The sequence below is a fragment of the Exophiala oligosperma genome, assembly GCF_000835515.1.
Source record: "Exophiala oligosperma strain CBS 72588 unplaced genomic scaffold supercont1.3, whole genome shotgun sequence".
Taxonomy (NCBI): domain Eukaryota; kingdom Fungi; phylum Ascomycota; class Eurotiomycetes; order Chaetothyriales; family Herpotrichiellaceae; genus Exophiala; species Exophiala oligosperma.
Window position 1 is genome coordinate 3,728,606 of NW_015622820.1, and position 18,952 is coordinate 3,747,557.

Here is an 18,952-nt window from a genome sequence, read left to right on the forward strand (position 1 = left end):
ACCAAACAAGACTTTTGGTCTGGCTTTTTCCAGTTTTTCCGTCTCCAAAACCGCCTTTGTCCTCTTGCAGCACGGTTTTGCATGTCTTATTCAGTGATGACCTCACCATGCTTGCTGCTTGTGGTCTATAGCGCCGGCCCAGTGGTGTTGGTTCCTGAGGACTCCAACCACAGCTTACTGTACGAGGTATCGGCCCAACTGGTACGAGTATCACAGGCTCGGTGGCTGTACACTTCAGGCTACTGCTGACAAAGCCCCCTTACACACCCGCGCTAACTCTTTACCCGTACATTTATTGATTTTGTGTACGGAGTAACTAGAGTGCGAACTCGATCATCCTCTATTCCGAAGTACTGGTCGATCGATGAGGCTGCGGTAGATTGTGCACTCATTCTGATGACTGCATGAAGTGACGGGTGGACATTGGCAGGTTGTCTTCTCGATCAGCCCAGGGATAGCCGCCGTTTCTGCAGTAAACGTCTTCTACAAAAACATGGTTGCTGTGGAGCAAAGGGTTGTTTGGGGCTCGTGGCCGGTCACCTTCCACGTGGTAGAGGCATCGATAAGCTCAGTTCTCGATTTTCCTTTTGGCGGCACAAGGACTCGAGTCGTACTGATAGATTTGATTGATTGATTGCTGCTAGGCTATCATGTTGCCAGTGTTCTTCAAGGTTGTTGGCGCATGTCAATCACTGCAACCTCACCTTGGCCTAGTTCTAGTACCAGTTCGATTCTTCGAAACCCATGTCTAGGCGCAAGCCCTGCGTGACGATTCTGAAGACTCAAGGCTTCAAGGCATCAAAGTCCTTGGTCTTGGGGGAGTAAAAAGAGACCCAAACAATTAACATGTAGTCGCGGGCCCTGACATTCGAGCGGCCGTGTATACACAGACGCGCAAGCAGCTAAGAAACACTGTAGCACTCGAAAGGTGGAGGAAAACATTGCTTTTGCCCACTGCAACTTGGCTGCAGATCTTTTGCAGGTTGCAGTGAGCAAAAGCAATCAGCCACTGAGCGATTTTCTGCACTGACGGGCGAATAAATGTCTGGTGTTGGAGAAATTGAGGCTTTCGCTCTCATGTGGCTGTTTCACCCGCCAGAGACCAGACGGACAGATATGGGGATTTGGACTGGGAGCAGCCAGCCATGAAGAAGATGGGTGTCTTTAGGGCTCCGGGCTATTTATAACATGTATGTATCTCCCCCTAGGTATGTACTTGTGTAGGGCGACTATAGCAGGATAAGCCAACTCCAGATATCCAAATTTACCTCATGAGAAAGGAATTTGGTAGGTGCTTGTAGCAAAATGCTAGAACATACCGAGCAGTGAGGGGATGATGCGCCGGTACTTGAGGAGCAACATGTCTTGAACAGAGTTCCTTGTCTAAACGGCTGGCAGCGTCAGGGCGTTGACCCCAGGTACTCCGTAGTATATCGCAGTTTAGCAGGTGCTTACTAGGGTATCTTAGGTAGGTCTTACAGGTGGAAGGATTACTAGGTACTACTTCCATACTCCATGTTGTCAGGACCTACCTAGGTAGGTAGGTACCTAGATGCAAGTATCTAGTACAGTAAATACCTGAGGTATCTTAAGTGATGATCCATCTACCAATATCTTACTGCAAGATCAGCCGTATACACTTCCCCTTTTAGACCGAAGTCCAAGGCGAACTTCGCTGAATCCTTATCCGAGACAGATTCGAGTCGTCAATCAAAGGCCGAGAGAAAGACCTGGCGAGGTCTGCCTGACCAACCAAGATGCCCCCCAACCTGGGTAGACAACGTGCCAGCCAGCATCATCCACTGGCCCAATAGCTTTCCCGCTCTCGGCTACTCCGCTCTAAACTGCTGCTAGTTAATTCTCTCTCTCCCTCTCTCGTCAGCCAGCTTGTCGACTAAACATCACCCTCTTCGTTGCGCCTACTGACCTGCATATGTGCTTTCACGCCCGACGACACCATCTAGCAGCTTTCCATCTTCATTCCCATCTTGTCACTATTCGTTCCAGTCTCGAGTCGAGCCTTCTCCCAACACGAGCCGTCCTACCGAATCTGAGCTCCACAGCCACCACCCGGTCTCGTTTACGAATACCCTGTTCACCATCATCCGCCCCTCTATGTAGTCCAAGACAACAGCCACCATAACTGGTCGCGAAGCTCTTGAATTCCCCTCCCTCTTTGACAGAGGCTGCGCGACGCCCTCGCCGGGCCTCAACGTCATCGATCCGTCGCTTGTTGGCCGAACCCTGTGGCAAGGAACACAGGAGATAGTCCCATCAAGTTTCCGAGCAGCTGCAGTCGCTTCTTGCGCTGCATCTGCAGCGCAGCCACCCTCGATCCTCCATCGTCGTTGTCCTCGTCACCAGTACTAGTCGTTCGAAATGGGTGCGTGCGGAAGCAGAGAGGCGTCCAACGAGGACTCCGAACAGAAAAAGAGAAGTCAGGCCATAGACAAGAAACTCGAGGAGGATTCGCGCCGGTTACGGAGAGAATGCAAAATTCTGCTGCTTGGTAGGTACAACCTCAATCGGTCGTGCGGAAGGGAAACAGTGACTGATGCAAACGCGCAGGGTCTGGGGAGAGCGGCAAATCGACGATTGTGAAACAGATGAAGATTATTCACCAGAATGGCTACACGCAGGAAGAGAGGACGCTATATCGACTGACAATATACAAGAATTTGGTCGACTGCATGAAAGCGCTCGTCGGGGCCATGCAGCAATTTGAAATCGAGCCAGAAGATCAAACAGTCAGGGATTATGTCGACTACATCATGGAATATAATGTGGATCCCGATCCCGATACACCTCTGGACCCTAAGGCTGCAGATGCTGTGGAAGCAATCTGGAAGGATCCAGCCTCGTCAAAGACGATGGACAGACAGGCCGAGTTCTACCTCATGGACTCGGCACCCTAGTATGTGGACTTTAGCTTCTTCCATCCTCCGTCAGTTGGACTTACACCAGACAGCTTTTTCGAAGAGGTCAGACGTTTAGCGGCCCCTGACTACATCCCAAATGAGGCCGACGTTCTCCGGGCACGCACGAAGACGACAGGTATATATGAAACCAGGTTCACCATGGGTCAATTGAGTATACAGTTCGTCGCACTCATCTCCTGTCTCCGCTGGCTATCATACTGACCCTGTCCAGCATGTTTGACGTGGGTGGCCAACGTAGTGAGCGGAAGAAATGGATTCACTGCTTCGAGAACGTCACGTCGATCATATTCTGTGTGGCGTTGAGCGAATACGACCAAGTGCTTCTAGAAGAATCGAACCAGGTAGAACACGATTGGAGATTTTCAACATGTCTGTGATGTACTAACCTTCTTCCAGAATCGCATGATGGAGAGTCTTGTTCTTTTCGACTCGGTGGTCAATTCCAGATGGTTCATGAGGACGAGTATAATTCTCTTCTTAAACAAAGTCGACCTGTTCAAAGAGAAACTTGGCCGGTCGCCTCTGGGAAATTATTTCCCGGATTATTCTGGTGGCAACGATGTCAACCGTGCCGCAAAATACCTTCTCTGGCGGTTCAATCAAGTGAATCGAGCCCAGCTGAATCTCTACCCTCAGTAAGTCAAGTGTCGACGTGGTAGACAGACGCAACCAACTGACTGGCTCTAGTCTCACGCAGGCGACCGATACAACGAACATCCGCCTTGTGTTTGCTGCGGTGAAGGAAACAATCCTACAAAACGCCCTGAAAGATTCGGGGATTTTATGAAAGCCATGATCGAGTCGTTTCATTTCCTCCTGATGGGTGCATTGTTCTGGCGTCAAGCGCGGCATATGATGATTGGGAGTCATGATGGATCGGGGCGGGTGCGGTGTCTTTGGACTCCTACAGTTCGGAGCCCTCTTATCGCCTGTCAGGTTAGCACCAGGTGTTGGGTTGAATTGTCAGCCTTCTTGTGTATTGACTTTATTGCCGCAAAAGTTCCACTTTTGGGAGTTCATTTCTTTTGTTGCGCCCGAGTCGGTGGGAAGGGGTCGAGGTGACCAGTTTTGTGGACCTGGCCTCCGGTTCCGTGCAAACGTGCGGATGGGTGGCCGGGCCCAGGCCTCAGAAGAAGATAAGAAGGACAGGGAATGGATTTGGCGCGAACACGACTTCATGCTGCTGTGTTTGCAGCAGCACCGTGATGTTCTCGGTCCTTGGGGGACGATGTCACCAGCGAGATCACCCCAAGGACGGATGGTTGGAAAGCAGTGAGGACGACATCTACAATGCGAGCAAACATCGCCGTGTACTCATAATAACAACACTGATATACGCAGATGCATGATATTCTGATCACCTTACAATTGGGTCCTCGGGGATTATTTAGTTCTAGGACAGCTCTTGACCCAGAAATTACTTGATGAGTTCAACGTGCGTGCACTTTATGCTTTGCTTCTCTTCCTTGGAAGTGGTGTGATACACGATCCGCTCTAGACTCCAGCATGGTAAATCCTTGCCAAAGACAGTCGGGTTATCTTGCAACGCATGATAACGAGATCGCATTTCGATTAATTCAAGGATGAGACGGATCATTTTATGGAGTGTCTTTGTTTAATTCTGTTGTGGTGTGAGGCAGACGATAAGAGGATGAGGCGCGCAAGGCTACGTTTTTGACATGTTTTATATGTACAGACTGACAGAGTACAGTAGGATAAGGTAGGTACCTTAAGGTATCTATTTGGAGGCGGTATCTCGGTATCTCGTTGTTGGTTAGAGCCCTCTTGGAAGTTTAGGGGGATACCTACCTACCTACCTAGATGCTTCCTGAGGCACCAACGTGTAGCGAGACCCGGCATCACTGGCTGCAATGTGATGATTTTTTGTTTAGGCCATTGAAGCCTAACTACACCCTAGCCCTTACAGCAGGTCTTGGGAACTCCTCCAGGGCTGGTAGAGCCCGTGGCTCCGTAATCCTGGCTGCCGGCAATGCTTGCTTGTTGGCGGAATGCTCGGCTAATACTCCACAAGTGCAACCTCTACTTTACTTGCCCCTCCTCACCGCGGATCTGTCCAGGCATTGTATGTCCATAACTTGGTGTTATCAGCGATGCCTTCGTTTTTATGGGAGCATTGCTTGAACTCGACAATTAGCATGTTCGTGGCATTTCCAAGTCCAGCACAGACATGAAATTCAAGTACAAGAGGGTGTCTTCTCTGAGGGCCAGGTTGCCATTCCTGAAGGTTGGTCTGGTCACCATGAAAGTGGGCGCAGGCGGGGTACCGATAACAGAAGGTATTTATCATTAAAATGTGCATGGAATGCGATTTCTCCAGAAACACTCGATCGAGGCATTGTTCGATGAAATGCATTGTACGAGCTACAGGACAGGGGGGAGAATGAGGACAGCTCCAGCTTCAAACTCACCGCTTCCAACACGAGCTGCTCCTCGAGCATTCTCTGCCAGTCGTAACCTGACGGATGCATGGGCTTTCTCTCCCTCAGCATTACTAGCCTTGCCCGTATTCTGCACAATGACATGACATAAACAAGACAGGCCCGCTATTGCGGAGTGCCTAATGCAGGCCTAGTATCCCGGAATGAGCACGAGCAGCTGTATGAGGCGTTTGCAAGGCCCCAAGTTGTCGCTATTGCAATGCTGCACCACATGTCATCTTCCATTCCAAAACACATCCTCCTCTTTTCTGCAATATACAACACAGCAACCCTTTCCCCTGCCCTCAGTGACTTGCCGTACTAAACTACCATATTCCTTCTCGTCCTTCTATCGTTCCTGAGTTGCTCCTTACAACCCACTTACCTGTGTGCCGTGCATCGCCTTCTTTTCTCCCCAAGATGGCCACGGAGACAGCTCCCCCGCCGCGGGAGCGCAAGCCCTCAATGGGAGCTCCCATTTCCACCTTTACAGGTCCTGTCGGCCCTGGCTTCTCTCGACCCAAGCATAAGAGAACTGCTACGGGTTTTGGTGCCAGTGATATCAAGGCTGTCGAGTCAAGCATTCCCGAGCATATGCGAGAGGCGTAAGTGATGCTACTCCCAGTGTACAAAAACCTCCCACTGACAAGCAATGTAGCTGGAGGAAATTCGTGAGATACATGTCTTTACCTATTTACGACACTCCTAATCTTGTCACCCATAGTCTCCCAAGGGCTTCACCTCCAAGGAGGATTTTGAGGTAAGCCAGGAAACATTCTGTGCGAGCCCTAAGGACTCCGGCTAAGACTTCCATCCGCAGGCTGAATGTGTCCGACATATTGAGACCACACTCGCACGATCACTCTTCAACTGTGATGAATTGTACGTTCTACCTCCATTATCTGCCTGTATCCCCTTCTGACCGAGATTCTAAACAGAGCTGCGTACTCTGGCACTGCCCTGGCCTTCCGAGACCGCCTTATCATCGATTGGAACAAGACCCAACAACGGCAAACCTTTGCCGATCAGAAGAGAATCTACTGTACGTGATTTATGGGCGCAGAATGAACAAGTCCTTCTGACGAAGCTTAGATTTGTCACTCGAATTTCTCATGGGCAGAGCCTTGGACAATGCTATGCTGAATGTTGGCTTGAAAAATGTGGCGAAACGTAAGCGACGTCTTCACCGAGCATGTGAAGTAGCTGACACAAGTGATAGAGGGTCTGGATGAGCTTGGGTTTCGAATTGAAGACATCATCAACCAGGAACACGATGCAGCCTTGGGCAACGGCGGCCTCGGTCGACTTGCGGCTTGCTTCCTCGATAGCATGGCCTCCCTGAACTATCCTGCCTGGGGCTACGGTCTGCGTTACCGATACGGTATCTTTAAGCAAGAGATCGAGAACGGTTACCAGGTCGAAATTCCTGACTACTGGCTGGACTTCAACCCTTGGGAGTTCCCCCGACACGACGTGACGGTTGACGTCCAGTTCTTCGGCTGGGTCAACAAGTACACCGATGACGAGGGCAAGCAAGTTGTCTCGTGGCAGGACGGGGAGATGGTCACAGCTGTGGCCTACGACGTCCCTGTTCCCGGTTATGGTACATCGACTGTCAACAACCTCCGTCTTTGGTCTAGCAAGGCGTCCAGCGGAGAGTTCGACTTCGCCAAGTTCAATTCCGGAGACTACGAGAGCGCCGTGGCTGATCAGCAACGCGCAGAAACCATCTCTGCGGTGTTGTACCCCAACGACAACCTGGAGCGAGGTAAGGAGCTACGACTGAAGCAGCAGTATTTCTGGTGTGCGGCCTCCCTTCATGATATCATCCGAAGATTCAAGAAGACCCAGCGCAAGTGGTCAGAGTTCCCGGATCAGGTCGCCATTCAGCTCAACGACACTCACCCAACTCTGGCTATCGTTGAACTTCAGAGAATCCTGATCGACAAGGAAGGTTTGGAATGGAACGCTGCGTGGGACATTGTCACCAAAACATTTGGATACACTAATCACACCGTACTCCCAGAGGCTTTGGAGAAGTGGTCTGTCCCTCTTATCCAGAATCTACTCCCCAGACATCTGCAGGTAAGTAATCTCCCCAATCCTCCTTGCATATACATCCTAGCAGCCTCCACGAGAGACCTTGGACATTCTTTCTCAGGGGTTTCCCAACAGTCGGGCTCAGAATCACCGTGCACGAGCCGCTGCTCGTAAGCAGTAGGCCTGAACATCTTCTGAAAGCTGGATATCCCACCGAACTATCCTGTTTAGTTCTGTTAACCATGTTAAATGCCATTGCTAACATACGGAACAAGATTATCTACGATATCAACCTGTTCTTCCTTCAAACTGTTGAACGACGTTTCCCCAAAGATCGAGAGATGCTCTCGAGAGTTTCTATCATCGAAGAATCCAATCCCAAAATGGTCAGAATGGCATATCTCGCCATTGTCGGATCCCACAAAGTCAATGGTGTGGCCGAATTGCACTCGGACCTTATCAAGACGACTATCTTCAAGGACTTTGTCAAAGTCTACGGCCCAGATAAATTCACCAACGTGACCAACGGCATCACTCCTCGACGATGGCTGCACCAAGCTAACCCACGCCTATCAGAGCTCATTGCTTCCAAGCTCGGAAGTTATGAGTTCCTCAAGGACTTGACTCTCCTAAACAAACTTGAACCTTTTGTGGATGACAAGGAATTCAAGAAGGAGTGGGCCGAGATTAAATATGCCAATAAGGTCAGACTTGCTCAACATATCCTCAAGAGTAATGGCGTTAGTGTCAACCCCAAGGCACTTTTCGACGTGCAAGTGAAACGTATCCACGAATACAAGCGACAGCAACTCAACATCTTCGGCGTCATCCACAGATACCTGGCAATCAAATCCATGACACCCGAGGAGCGCAAGAAGCTCGCGCCCAGAGTGTCCATCTTCGGCGGCAAAGCTGCTCCGGGTTACTGGATGGCTAAGACGATCATTCATTTGATCAACAAGGTGGGAGAGGTGATCAACAAGGATCCTGACGTCGGAGATTTGCTCAAGGTCATTTTCCTCGAAGATTATAACGTCAGCAAGGCCGAGATCATCATTCCAGCTTCAGATATCAGCGAGCATATTTCCACTGCAGGTACCGAGGCGTCAGGCACGAGCAACATGAAGTTTGTCCTTAACGGTGGCTTGGTCATCGGCACGCTTGACGGAGCCAATGTGAGATGATTTCGACGTTCAAGCTTAACAAGACCAAGGCTAACTCTCCTAGATTGAAATCACTCGTGAAATCGGGGAGGAGAATGTGTTTTTGTTTGGTAACCTGGCTGAAGACGTAGAGGATCTCCGACACAATCACGTATGTTTGCTCATATCTGCTGGATACTCGCTCTTGCTGACCGATTTAGTTCTATGGTGACTATAGCGTCAACCCAGAGCTTCTCAAGGTCTTTGAATGCATCAAGTCTGGTACATTTGGCGACGAAGCTGCTTTCGGAGCCCTTATCAGTGCCATTGTTGATCATGGAGACTACTACCTTGGTAAGCTCAAACTTCTGGAGCCCTAATCCGTACACTACTAACCAGCGTCCAGTGAGCGACGATTTCGACAGCTACTGCAAGACTCATGATCTCATCGACGAATCTTACAAGAACCAAGACAAATGGGTCAGCAAATCGATTCAGAGTGTTGCTAGGATGGGTTTCTTCACTTCAGGTATGTCTACATCTGTGAGGCGTGATCTTTCTGCTGACTTTGCCCTAGACCGATGCATCAATGAATATGCCGATTCCATTTGGAACATTGAACCTCTGGCCGTCAAGGAGGAGGCCGAGGTTCGAGCTAGAACAGGGCTTGAAAAATAGAATGGATAATATTGGTCATGATCAGTCTTGACTCGAAGGCTGAAAATGGGATGCTGCAGAAAGCGTCTTAGAACGCTGTCGAGCGGTGAGCAAAACATGAAGGAACAAATACTGGATATGGACAAAATCATGGGTCGTGTGAAAGACCAGACTCTAGACAGGCTTCTACAAAGATGTCAAATTACTAAAATGGATAATGACAAGGCTTGGTAACGAGAGAATCTCTGTGTGCCTCAAGCATCAATGTGATCACTTTACTTAAGATAGATCTCAGTATGTCCAAGACAACAAATAACGTGTCTGACGTGTAACAACATGGAGACTTGGCGGTGTTTTTCGTTTCTCCAATTCTGTCAGACGTTATATTTATGCTCTTGTCTCGTGAATATAAAACTACAAGGATTATTTATAAATTTGTTGTTTCTGCTGTCACCCCCCCCAGTTTTTGAGGCGCATCTTTAATTAATTATCAAAATCGACTCTTTCTACCTACCTTGGGTGCTTTGGGAAGAGTTTGGATGAATACCCTCCTTCTTCGTGTCTCGTCTTTGTTGCCATGCACTGAACTTGAGAGCCAAATCCAACATTATCAGAATGACGGCCGTGCCGCCGCCGCAAGTCGTGGTGGTTGACTTTCACCATGCACGGTATGTTCTTTTTTAAACCGACTTTTCATGGAGGATCGTTGAGGAATTGAGGAACGATGGTTTAATTTGTTTTACTGACTTGCCCTCTCTCCCGTGGATTTTCAGAGGACCCGAAGTCGAGTTTTGGGTAGATCCGGCCGGCGTCGAGCTGTGCAGGCGCAACGACTGGTCACTTTTGCCGTTCATGGCCTTGTCCGACGGCGCGCACGCCATGGCCGAGGAGTTTTCATACTTTACGCTGTTGAACAGAGGAACCGACGGCGGGGCCGAAACCGAAGTCGAGGCCGGGGCGACGAGCTTGTTCGGAATATCCTGTACCCGACAGATACGGTCGGAAAAGTTGAAGCGAAGGTCGGCCGACGTGACCAGGTCGACCGTCCAGAAAGCCGTGGTGGTGATCACTTCGACGGCCCGAGGGATGGGTGAGCTGAGGGAGCGAGTGGGAGCCGTCACCGCCGCTTGGTTCAAACAGGAGTAAGTGTGTCGACCGACCTACCTTCTGCCCTCTTTCGGGTGAGCGACGATCATGAGTGCCTACATGGTTGACGTACCAGGCACTACCTTGAGAGCTGGAGTCGAAGCAGAGAAGCAGTTGGGAACTGTTGTCACGAGGAATTATTGCAAGGTCGTTTTCACGGTCCGGTTCTGTGGTTCCTTTGGGAGATTCGCATACATTCTTCTTATGGTCAAGGTATTTGTCACTAACTCGTCAAAATCTATGTAGGGACTTTTCAGACATTACGATACTAAAGGTAGGTACAGCCACCATCAGGACGACTACCATTGACGACAACGAACAACATGAGCTGATCAAGTTTGTTTCATGTCTCAGGAATTCCAAGAGAGTCTTGCACGATCACCGGCCGTACACGACGATGGCAATGATCATTATTTTGGTAAGAGTCATCCGTCAGCCGCCCTCCTTGTTTACAAACCTTTTGCATTTTCTGACACTATTTCTGTTCTTCTTGTTGTACAGGACTATCACTGCGAGAAATGATTTACGAGTTTAGGCACCAGACCCTTGCCCTGGTGAAATGCCTTCTTCTGCAACGGAAAGTGAGTGTTACTACCACTTGTCAAAAGGCCTTGATCCCACTTGGGGGTAAACACGAGAGAGAGGCTGTTCTGATCGCGAATACTAATCTAATACTCCTCAGATGCTATTCTTCGGATCCAAATGTGAAAGACTTTGCATGATGCAATTCGCCCTCGTCTCTCTCATCCCAGGCTTGATCAGAAATCTCCAGGACGCGGCCGATCCGAATTTGGACTCTTACTCACAAAACACAAAGAGAGCGGTCACGCTGAGGACGAGTGACAGGAATTCATGTGCGCAAAACACACCCCATCATGCCTTCTCTCGAGATTGAAATCTTTATATCTGTACCGTTCTAACTCGTTCGCCAGTATTGTCTTATATGGGTCTACCTTTACAAATCTTTGGCAAGGTAAGACGAGATATCCACGACCAGACCGTCCCGTTTGTGTACTGCGCGGCGTGTGCATTGTGCTGACGGTAGTGTCAAGGGATCCTTCTTCGGCCCCTACACGCCCCTTCAACAACTCGACATCCTCGCCGATTATGACACCAAGTCCTACGTCGTCGGATCCACGAATTCGTTGCTGCTGCAGCAAAAGGAAAAGTACAGCGACATACTGATCAACCTGGACGAATCCAACAGCATCACCGTCACGTCCCCTTCTCTGCGGACGGCGTTGACCTTGTCGGCGGCCGACCGGCGGTGGATCGACTTCTTGACTCAAACCGTGTTGGACACGTGGGACCCGGAGAACCCCAGTCGACCGAAGAACATGGGATACGCCGGGTCCGAGGACGCCATCCGCCTGCAGTTCGAAGAGTACATCCTCGGCTTGTTGAGTAGCATGGCTTACCAGGTCTACCACGAGTCCATGCAGACAGAGGCCGGGATCCCCGCTTCCGTCACCAACACCGAGCACTACCCGGACCCGGGAGACACGGCGACGGACTTCAACCCCGAGTTCCTGGCCATCTGGAGGAGCACGCACAATTTCGAACTGTTTGACCGGTTGACCCGAGGGAACCGGATTTTCGACATCATCGAGCCTCGCCACCCGACCGCCGGAGGTCTGGGCGTCGAGGACGTCCAGAGGCGCCTACAGCAGAACCTCGCCGAACTCCACCTCGACGAACGGATGAGGGAAGGCAGGGAACAGCTCGGCAAGACCTTTGCCGTCGGACGAGAGAGGGTGGTCAGGTTTTGGGCCGAAGTCGAACAACGTAGAAAGGTCGGTGGTGGAAGAAGTACTAGTGGAAACCGCGGTGGTGGTGGTGGTGGTGGTGGTTCGAGAGATAGTTTGGAGGTTAGTGGTGGCAAGGAGAATGACGGTTTGGAAAAGGAGTCGTCATCGTCATCATCTGCCAAAACAGTAGGGACAGGTTCCGTTTCTGGTTCCGGATCTGGTTCGACAGGAGGCGGCGGCGGCGGCGCCGGTTGGGCCACTTCATTCCGTGACCGAGCATCCAAGGTACAGTTGCAGAGACCAAACGTCGACACGGCCCAACTTCAAGCGTCCGCCAAGGAGAACGCAGCGAAGGCGGGTGCCTACCTGAGCAGTTGGGGTAGTTGGGCAAAGGATCGTATGCAACAGGGCAGGGGAGGTGTTGGAGGAGGAGGAGGAGGAGGAGGAGGCGGGAGTGCACCCGCGAGCACGAGTACGAGCACAACGCCTACTCCCACGACGGCGACAACCACGGCGGCGACGGGAGTGCCTACTGCTGCTAAAGGGGAAAACTAGGGAGGACAAACCGGAACAGAAGCTCCGGTCCTTGACAGATGGACTAAAACAAACCTCTTCTTGCAAGCTTGGTCGTGAGGGATTTCTTTTTTGGCACGAGAAAACCCAAACCAAACCAAACCAAACCAAACCAAACCCGAATAGAATGAAGCCCATGAGCCAATCCATCGACGACTCAAGTGTCGCTCGAGACTTGTCTATCAGAGCCATGCATCTCTTGAAGCTATCTGATCAGACACAGCTCCCCCACCCGAGGTGTACGAGGACGTACACGTTTGCATCCACGAGTGTAAAGCGACACTTTCTGCACAATTTTTTTTCATCTTCTGACTTGGGGGGCAACGAGAACAAGAGAAAAACACGGGGAAAACAAAGAACGATCATGTCATTCGAATGTCATTGTCACTCTTCGATCTAATCAACCAATGCTTCAGCTCTTTTGACCCTGTCCAGATTGAGACGTTGGGAGATGGACTGGAAGGGGGGAGTCTGCAAAAGGCAATGCCACTTCTCGCTCCCTCTAACTCAAGGCCCTTCTGATAACTGCCTCTCACCTGGCCAGACCCTCAATACAAAGAATGTGTGCTATCTGCGAACCCTGGTGAACGGTATCATCATGCATCGTGAATTCGTCTCGGTGTTTATTTTCTCCTGCCTTCTTCCCCTGTCTCGGCGAGCGAGAATGTTGGAACGAAACAGGCGCAAGAAAAAGCACCCAAATGTGTGTTACACGGGCGGAGTCCGTATGCAATGCAATACAAGGAACGCCCAGCCCAGACTGATTCCCCTGTCCTCGCATCATTGACGAGGTAGTTACTCCTTTTTCCTCCACGCCGATTGCAGCAAGAAGGAACCCCACTCTCTGACACGTCCAATTTCAGCAAGAAAACCCTATCTCATTTGATGAGTTATGGAATAGTTGCCACCGAGATATCTCATAAAGACCCGCTTGCTAAGAAATAAAAGTTAGGCAATGTAAGCCAACTCGTCGTTATCAAGGCGCTCAATGTAGTCTTTCTCCATAAGTGCATCGATGTTCTTCTTGATGTCGGGAATTTTGGGTGGGAATCGATTCTTGACCTGATTGATGACTTCTTCGACCAGAAGGACGTGCTTGAGCTTCTTGCGACCTTTCATGATACGAACAATCACGGCCTAGACATGGTCAGCGCAGCACCAACAATACAGAGAAAAATGAACATACCTGAAGCAGCAACTTTCGATCCTCCTCGATCGTCTTGTGAGTTTCATCCGACTCGGTCTTCTGTTCAGATTTGAGATTGATGTTCAAGTTGATCTTGACCTTCTTGTTCTTGAAGTTGTAGTTCAAGGTGTAACTAGTTCCCGCAACAGGTTTGCCGTCTTCTGGACTGGGCAAGAGCACACGAGCTTTGCAGAGGATACCAAGCGCAGGCTCCAGGTTTTCGTCTGTCAATTTAGTGACTTCTTTGATGTCGGAGAAATCAAGCTTGTCAGAGTCATTGAACAGCAGGAGGATGGCCATCTGATACGTAGACACTTGGAAGGTGTATGGTACCTTCTGACTTTTGATGTAGTTGGCTCGAATCTCTCCCTTACACAATTGCCACAGCCATGTCAATTTGCGGCCATTGTGTTTTGAATCGTAGAAGCGAGTGAATGATTCGACAGCCTTGTTGACTTCAGCCGGTGGAGCAAATGGCGTGTTTGGTGCGTTCAGAGGCCAGAAGCCAGTACCGAGGATCTGGAATGTAGAGTCGACAGTCCGTTTCTCATCACTATCTTCCAGGATCTTATCATGCCAGTCTTTGTACGATGTATTGAGATCTTTGGAGATCTGAACATCTTGGAACATGCGTTGTAACTTGTTGGTGTATTCATAACCACAGGCTTCCTTCAACTTGCTGATCATGCTGGTCTCGGCATCGTCCGATACGGAACTTGTATGGACAAGACGCTTGGCCAACATGCGAGAGTAAAACTTCTGGAAAACATCCTTGTCTTCAATGTATTTGAAGACAACCATAATTTGGACAAGCAACTCCTCGAGTTCGGACTCGTCGGCCGCCTTGGCTCCTTTCTTCAACAACTGGTCTGCATATTTGGCAAGCAATTCAGGAGATCTGGTGGTGTTGTTTTTGCAAACATGGTTGTGGTTGACAAAGTCTTGACAGGCGTTGTCGAGAGAGCGTACGAACTCCGACTCCCCATTAAAGGCCACATTGACAAGCTGTTGGTACTTGCCATGAATCTCAAGCAGAGCATCGACGTAGACTTTGGGCTCGAAATTCTCACCGTTGGCTGCCACCTTTTCAACCGCAATTGTGCCTGCTTTGCGAACGTGATTCTCGAAGCGATTGCGGAGAGGATCAAGCCCATCCTTTATTCGCGAAAGAAGCTTGTACATCCTGGCAAGGTCTTCGGTGCGTTCGTTGTCAAGGAGGACCTGGAACTCGTCTCTCAAGAGTACGGAGTGTGCGCTGATGAGTGCCTCGTTGCAGGTTTCCATCAGCTTCTTCATGATGTCGGGGTGCAAGTACATATTGACGCGTTCCTTTTCTTCCTCAAGTCTGGCCTCCGCCTTTTTCATGTACTCTACCACACTGTTTTCTGCGACGAAGCGTTTTGACTCGTTTGTGTAGTAGGCCTTGGTCGCAATGATGAAGGGCCGTTCGAAATAGAGACGGTAGACATCGAGCGTTGACTTTGTGCTGTCGAGCTCATCCAGCCCAAGTGATACGAAAGAGTCCACGATAGCCTTGATCTGCATCTGATCGATTGTTTCGCCGTTTCGCTGCTTCTCAACGAGACGCAGGACAGCGTGCATAACTTTTGCCTCCACAGCCTTGAAGAAATCATCCCGCCACTTGACCAGATGTAGAGTGTAGACGTCGTAGACATTCTTCTTACCCTCGTCGATCTCTCTCCTCACCCAGTGACGGTTGAGGTAGCGGAATAGATGGTTGTTGTACTTCGCGGCATCCGTGTACCTCTTCCACTCCCGAATGTAGAACGTAAGAAGGGCCTCGTCGGTATGAGATTCGGAGTTCTTTAGCACTTCCCGAAGGTGCTCGCTGAGGTATTGACCTAGGAGAGTGTACAGTTCCTCACCCAGGAGGTGAGCACCACGGTGTTGTTGACTGAGAGTGGGCAACGACCCCTGGGGTTGAGGCGTTGCTTTTTGAGAAGTACAGAAATTGTGTACTGCTGTGTAGACACCCATGTACGTCTTCATGTCAAGACCCTCTTGCAACTTAGTCATGACATTATCCAGGTTGCTCTGAAGGTAGGTCCAGGTTGAATTGAGATCATCTCGAGCCCTTGAACTGGGGGTCGTGGCCGTTGCCAAAGGCGTGCCCACAGGAGGCGCCATGTTCTTGGGTCAGACGATGATATCAAGACTGAGTTGACTCTAGAAACGAGAGAAATGAATGGGATGGCTGAAAGTACGCAGGGCCAGACAAATCGTCGGTCCATAGGCCATCAATGTCCATAGCGCAGCGCAGGCAGCGCCAGCCAGCGGAATGACTAAGTTGTCAGTTCACTTCGCCGTTGTGCACGTGAACATGACGTCACTTGAGGCGATACGCGTTCCTGGTCAACATTAAGGTGAATGTGAATGCGAAGACAACCAACTACAGGGTACTCGTTGCTTCTCTACGTTTGAATTGATTGTGAAGATTTGACACAAATTCGCATCGCAAAGCAAAGCGGGAACTCAGCACCTGCGCAGGCTTTGTTGAAAAAGATGACTATTGCGCCATTGAACGCTTTACGAGTATCCTCACACCAGATTCCTGCCTACAAGGGTATCCCTAACACTTCGATCCAAGGCAAACCCTTGATGATCTATCACTCTGCGTTCCCATCAGCCTCCGCGTCACAAATTAAAGCTCATCTTCGAGCAGTCGGGGTCGTCTCTCCACAATGGGAGTATACGATGTTCAGGGAAACACATTTCCATTCAACCACTCATGAGGTTCTCAGTATAGCATCCGGTTCAGCTAAGTGTTGTTTTGGAGGAGAGCACAATGAGGCTAGGTTCGAGCCTGTGCTAGAAAAGGGCGATGTGGTGATTGTTCCAGCCGGTGTTGGTCACCGATTACTCGAGGATTATGGCGGTTTTCAGATGGTGGGCTCTTATCCTTTCGGTAAGAGTTGGGACATGTGTTATGGGCGAGAAGGGGAACGAAACAAGGTCAAAGCGATTAAAGACCTTGGGTGGTTCGAGAAAGATCCGATTTATGGTGATGATGGGCCAAGCCTGAATGTATGATGGAGGTGCTGGGCCGGTTGCGGTGTTCATTAGAAGGAAAGAAAAGAAATTCGTTCAGGTCGTCAGTATTGCTACACGAGTGAAACAAGATTTTTTCCGCTATTCTGTCTTCGTTACTTTGTGTCGATTCTCTCCACCAATCTGCAATACGTCAGCATTCCATACTCACACCCAATGTGCATGAAAACGTACCTCAAAACACTGATGGAAAAGGTCATCAACCAGGCCACCAAGGAGACCAAAAGGACTCCACTCAGCGCCCGTTCTTTGGAGCACACAGTGTCAAATCTCGGGGACGTATACGGTACGCTTCCGACTTTGCAGGCGCCTTGGTCGACGGCTAAGGATTCAAAACTCAGGGCAAGATTGGCTGATTGAAATACGACGAAAAACAGATCAAGAAGGACCAGGCGTACTTTGGCCCGAGCCGGTCGAAGGCCGAGTGGCTTGGAGAAGTACTCATCGTAGGTGATGTACAAGGTGTAAGCCACCGCTATGGCATCGACAATCATAGCCATGAGTCCGGATGGATCTTGATAGTATTTTGTGGCCGAGTTGCCGACGAGGTTCCGACAAGCCTCATCTCGCGGATTTTGATCGATGCATTCGACGATTCTGTTCGTTGAATGGTATATTGAGGTACCCAAGCCCAGTGCCACGAACGCAAAGGCGAAGATGGTCAGCCTGAAGGCGAGTGGGATGAAAGGGTTCCGTAAGATCGTGAACTGTGCCCGTTTGTACCATATCTTCCTCTTGCGACGGAACGCCCTGTAGCGGCTGCTCCCATCTTCGAGATCGTCCTCGTGCCCGGCTAACCAAGGCCTGGAATAGTCGGTGAAATGTTCGTTGAGATATTCGGCGTCCACCTTTTCACCCTCGAATGTCTCTCTGGGGTATGCACTTGCTCGTGCAAACGAAACCCATCTCGATGTTCGTTCGGGTCGGACATGCCCTGCAGATATCACATGCCCGTTGCGATGTGGATGCCTGCTCTGTACGTTGGGGTGCCGAGTGGTGGCGGGACTGTGATTGTGCTGTGCGACGAGGGCAGCAACGGGAGAGTCGAGAGCCTCAAACTGGGGATCGTCAAGATCGCTTTCTTCTGCGTCTCGAACCCACGCTACCAAAGGGTCAAAGGTGAACTTGGACAAGAGGGAAGAGAATACACACCAGGGATGGTCCGGACGGGGAGGGGTGTGCCCGGTTTCTGGTTGGTGTTGGTCGTCGAAGAATCAGCTGCAATGCCGCTGATGGTTGGTATTACACGATGCGGACCCTTCACAGAGCCGTTGCGGCGTTTGCACTGAGAATTGTTGGGTTTCTTGAGCTGAGGTTGATGATCAGCAGTGCTGGCCCTGTTCTCGGCGCCAGGGACGACCTCCTGCTGGGCTACATGCGAGGGGTCTAGGGTGTCGCTCGGTGAAATTGTCTCTTCCTTCTGCGAATCCCGTGTCTGAGCAGTCCATGGGAATCCTGGTTCTGCCATCGCATGTGTCTGAGAGAAGGAATCGTGTCGAGGGGAGGCCTCAACCGCGATGGGCTATGCAGAACATGCCGGGAGGCTGACTGGCGATGGACTCGTCTAGATATGCATGGCGATACAAGTAATAAGGACTAGAAGTTCAATTGATCTGTGTAAGCAATCTGAGTATGAATGGTGTTGAATGATCGCCGTGTAAACACAATGCGCAGGCGATGCAATGCAATGGGAATTACTTGGTTAGTGGCTGATTTAGTGCTTTGTAAGGGGTTTAGCACTTCCGACCTGCCGAGCATATTGTAAGTTGGTCTGTCAGCCTCATCAGCCTTGAACCATCTGACTGGCGAGGCTGCAACAAGCATCAACAAGCTACTTTCTCGGCTGTACGTGCACTGCACCGTGTGCATCATTTCGCATCAGACAGAGAGCCGATGGACTGATGCATTGACCTGGCTTGACCTTTCCAAAGCCTGGCGCTCGTATTGGAGACACTGATTTTCTTTTAGTCCCGACTACTAACTATTTGTGAAACCTGGGGCACCGTATGACATC

At 50.3% G+C, this 18,952-nt stretch overlaps 6 protein-coding genes across 6 annotated transcripts; 4 read left to right on the forward strand and 2 right to left on the reverse strand.

Moving 5' to 3' along the window:
- The first annotated feature begins 1,881 nt into the window (after positions 1 to 1,881).
- Positions 1,882 to 4,398, forward strand: PV06_04063 (guanine nucleotide-binding protein alpha-3 subunit). The gene is made up of 6 exons (XM_016404906.1): positions 1,882 to 2,509; positions 2,569 to 2,914; positions 2,969 to 3,097; positions 3,151 to 3,280; positions 3,336 to 3,574; positions 3,627 to 4,398. Exons 1-6 carry the CDS (start codon positions 2,380 to 2,382, stop codon positions 3,724 to 3,726), a joined length of 1,074 nt encoding a protein of 357 aa, XP_016265911.1. The 5' UTR covers positions 1,882 to 2,379; the 3' UTR covers positions 3,727 to 4,398.
- Positions 4,399 to 5,630: 1,232 nt separating this feature from the next.
- On the forward strand, positions 5,631 to 9,569 carry PV06_04064 (uncharacterized protein). Its single transcript, XM_016404907.1, has 12 exons — positions 5,631 to 5,982; positions 6,036 to 6,048; positions 6,102 to 6,137; positions 6,198 to 6,259; positions 6,316 to 6,419; positions 6,470 to 6,547; positions 6,597 to 7,462; positions 7,693 to 8,592; positions 8,645 to 8,731; positions 8,781 to 8,913; positions 8,966 to 9,088; positions 9,137 to 9,569. The coding sequence occupies exons 1-12, from the start codon at positions 5,798 to 5,800 to the stop codon at positions 9,235 to 9,237; spliced, it is 2,688 nt and encodes an 895-aa protein (XP_016265912.1). The 5' UTR covers positions 5,631 to 5,797; the 3' UTR covers positions 9,238 to 9,569.
- A 109-nt stretch (positions 9,570 to 9,678) lies between these two features.
- On the forward strand, positions 9,679 to 12,800 carry PV06_04065 (uncharacterized protein). Its single transcript, XM_016404908.1, has 8 exons — positions 9,679 to 9,884; positions 9,990 to 10,358; positions 10,609 to 10,636; positions 10,717 to 10,780; positions 10,864 to 10,943; positions 11,045 to 11,216; positions 11,295 to 11,335; positions 11,415 to 12,800. The coding sequence occupies exons 1-8, from the start codon at positions 9,832 to 9,834 to the stop codon at positions 12,663 to 12,665; spliced, it is 2,058 nt and encodes a 685-aa protein (XP_016265913.1). The 5' UTR covers positions 9,679 to 9,831; the 3' UTR covers positions 12,666 to 12,800.
- Positions 12,801 to 13,045: 245 nt separating this feature from the next.
- PV06_04066 (uncharacterized protein) lies at positions 13,046 to 16,118 on the reverse strand. The gene is made up of 2 exons (XM_016404909.1): positions 13,870 to 16,118; positions 13,046 to 13,820 (listed from the first exon to the last, which is right to left on the reverse strand). Exons 1-2 carry the CDS (start codon positions 16,015 to 16,017, stop codon positions 13,632 to 13,634), a joined length of 2,337 nt encoding a protein of 778 aa, XP_016265914.1. The 5' UTR covers positions 16,018 to 16,118; the 3' UTR covers positions 13,046 to 13,631.
- Positions 16,119 to 16,291: 173 nt separating this feature from the next.
- PV06_04067 (uncharacterized protein) lies at positions 16,292 to 17,008 on the forward strand. The gene has a single exon (XM_016404910.1). The coding sequence runs from the start codon at positions 16,393 to 16,395 to the stop codon at positions 16,918 to 16,920; it is 528 nt and encodes a 175-aa protein (XP_016265915.1). The 5' UTR covers positions 16,292 to 16,392; the 3' UTR covers positions 16,921 to 17,008.
- Positions 16,378 to 18,586, reverse strand: PV06_04068 (uncharacterized protein). The gene is made up of 3 exons (XM_016404911.1): positions 18,091 to 18,586; positions 17,113 to 18,040; positions 16,378 to 17,061 (listed from the first exon to the last, which is right to left on the reverse strand). The coding sequence occupies exons 1-3, from the start codon at positions 18,404 to 18,406 to the stop codon at positions 17,034 to 17,036; spliced, it is 1,272 nt and encodes a 423-aa protein (XP_016265916.1). The 5' UTR covers positions 18,407 to 18,586; the 3' UTR covers positions 16,378 to 17,033.
- Between the last annotated feature and the right edge of the window lie 366 nt (positions 18,587 to 18,952).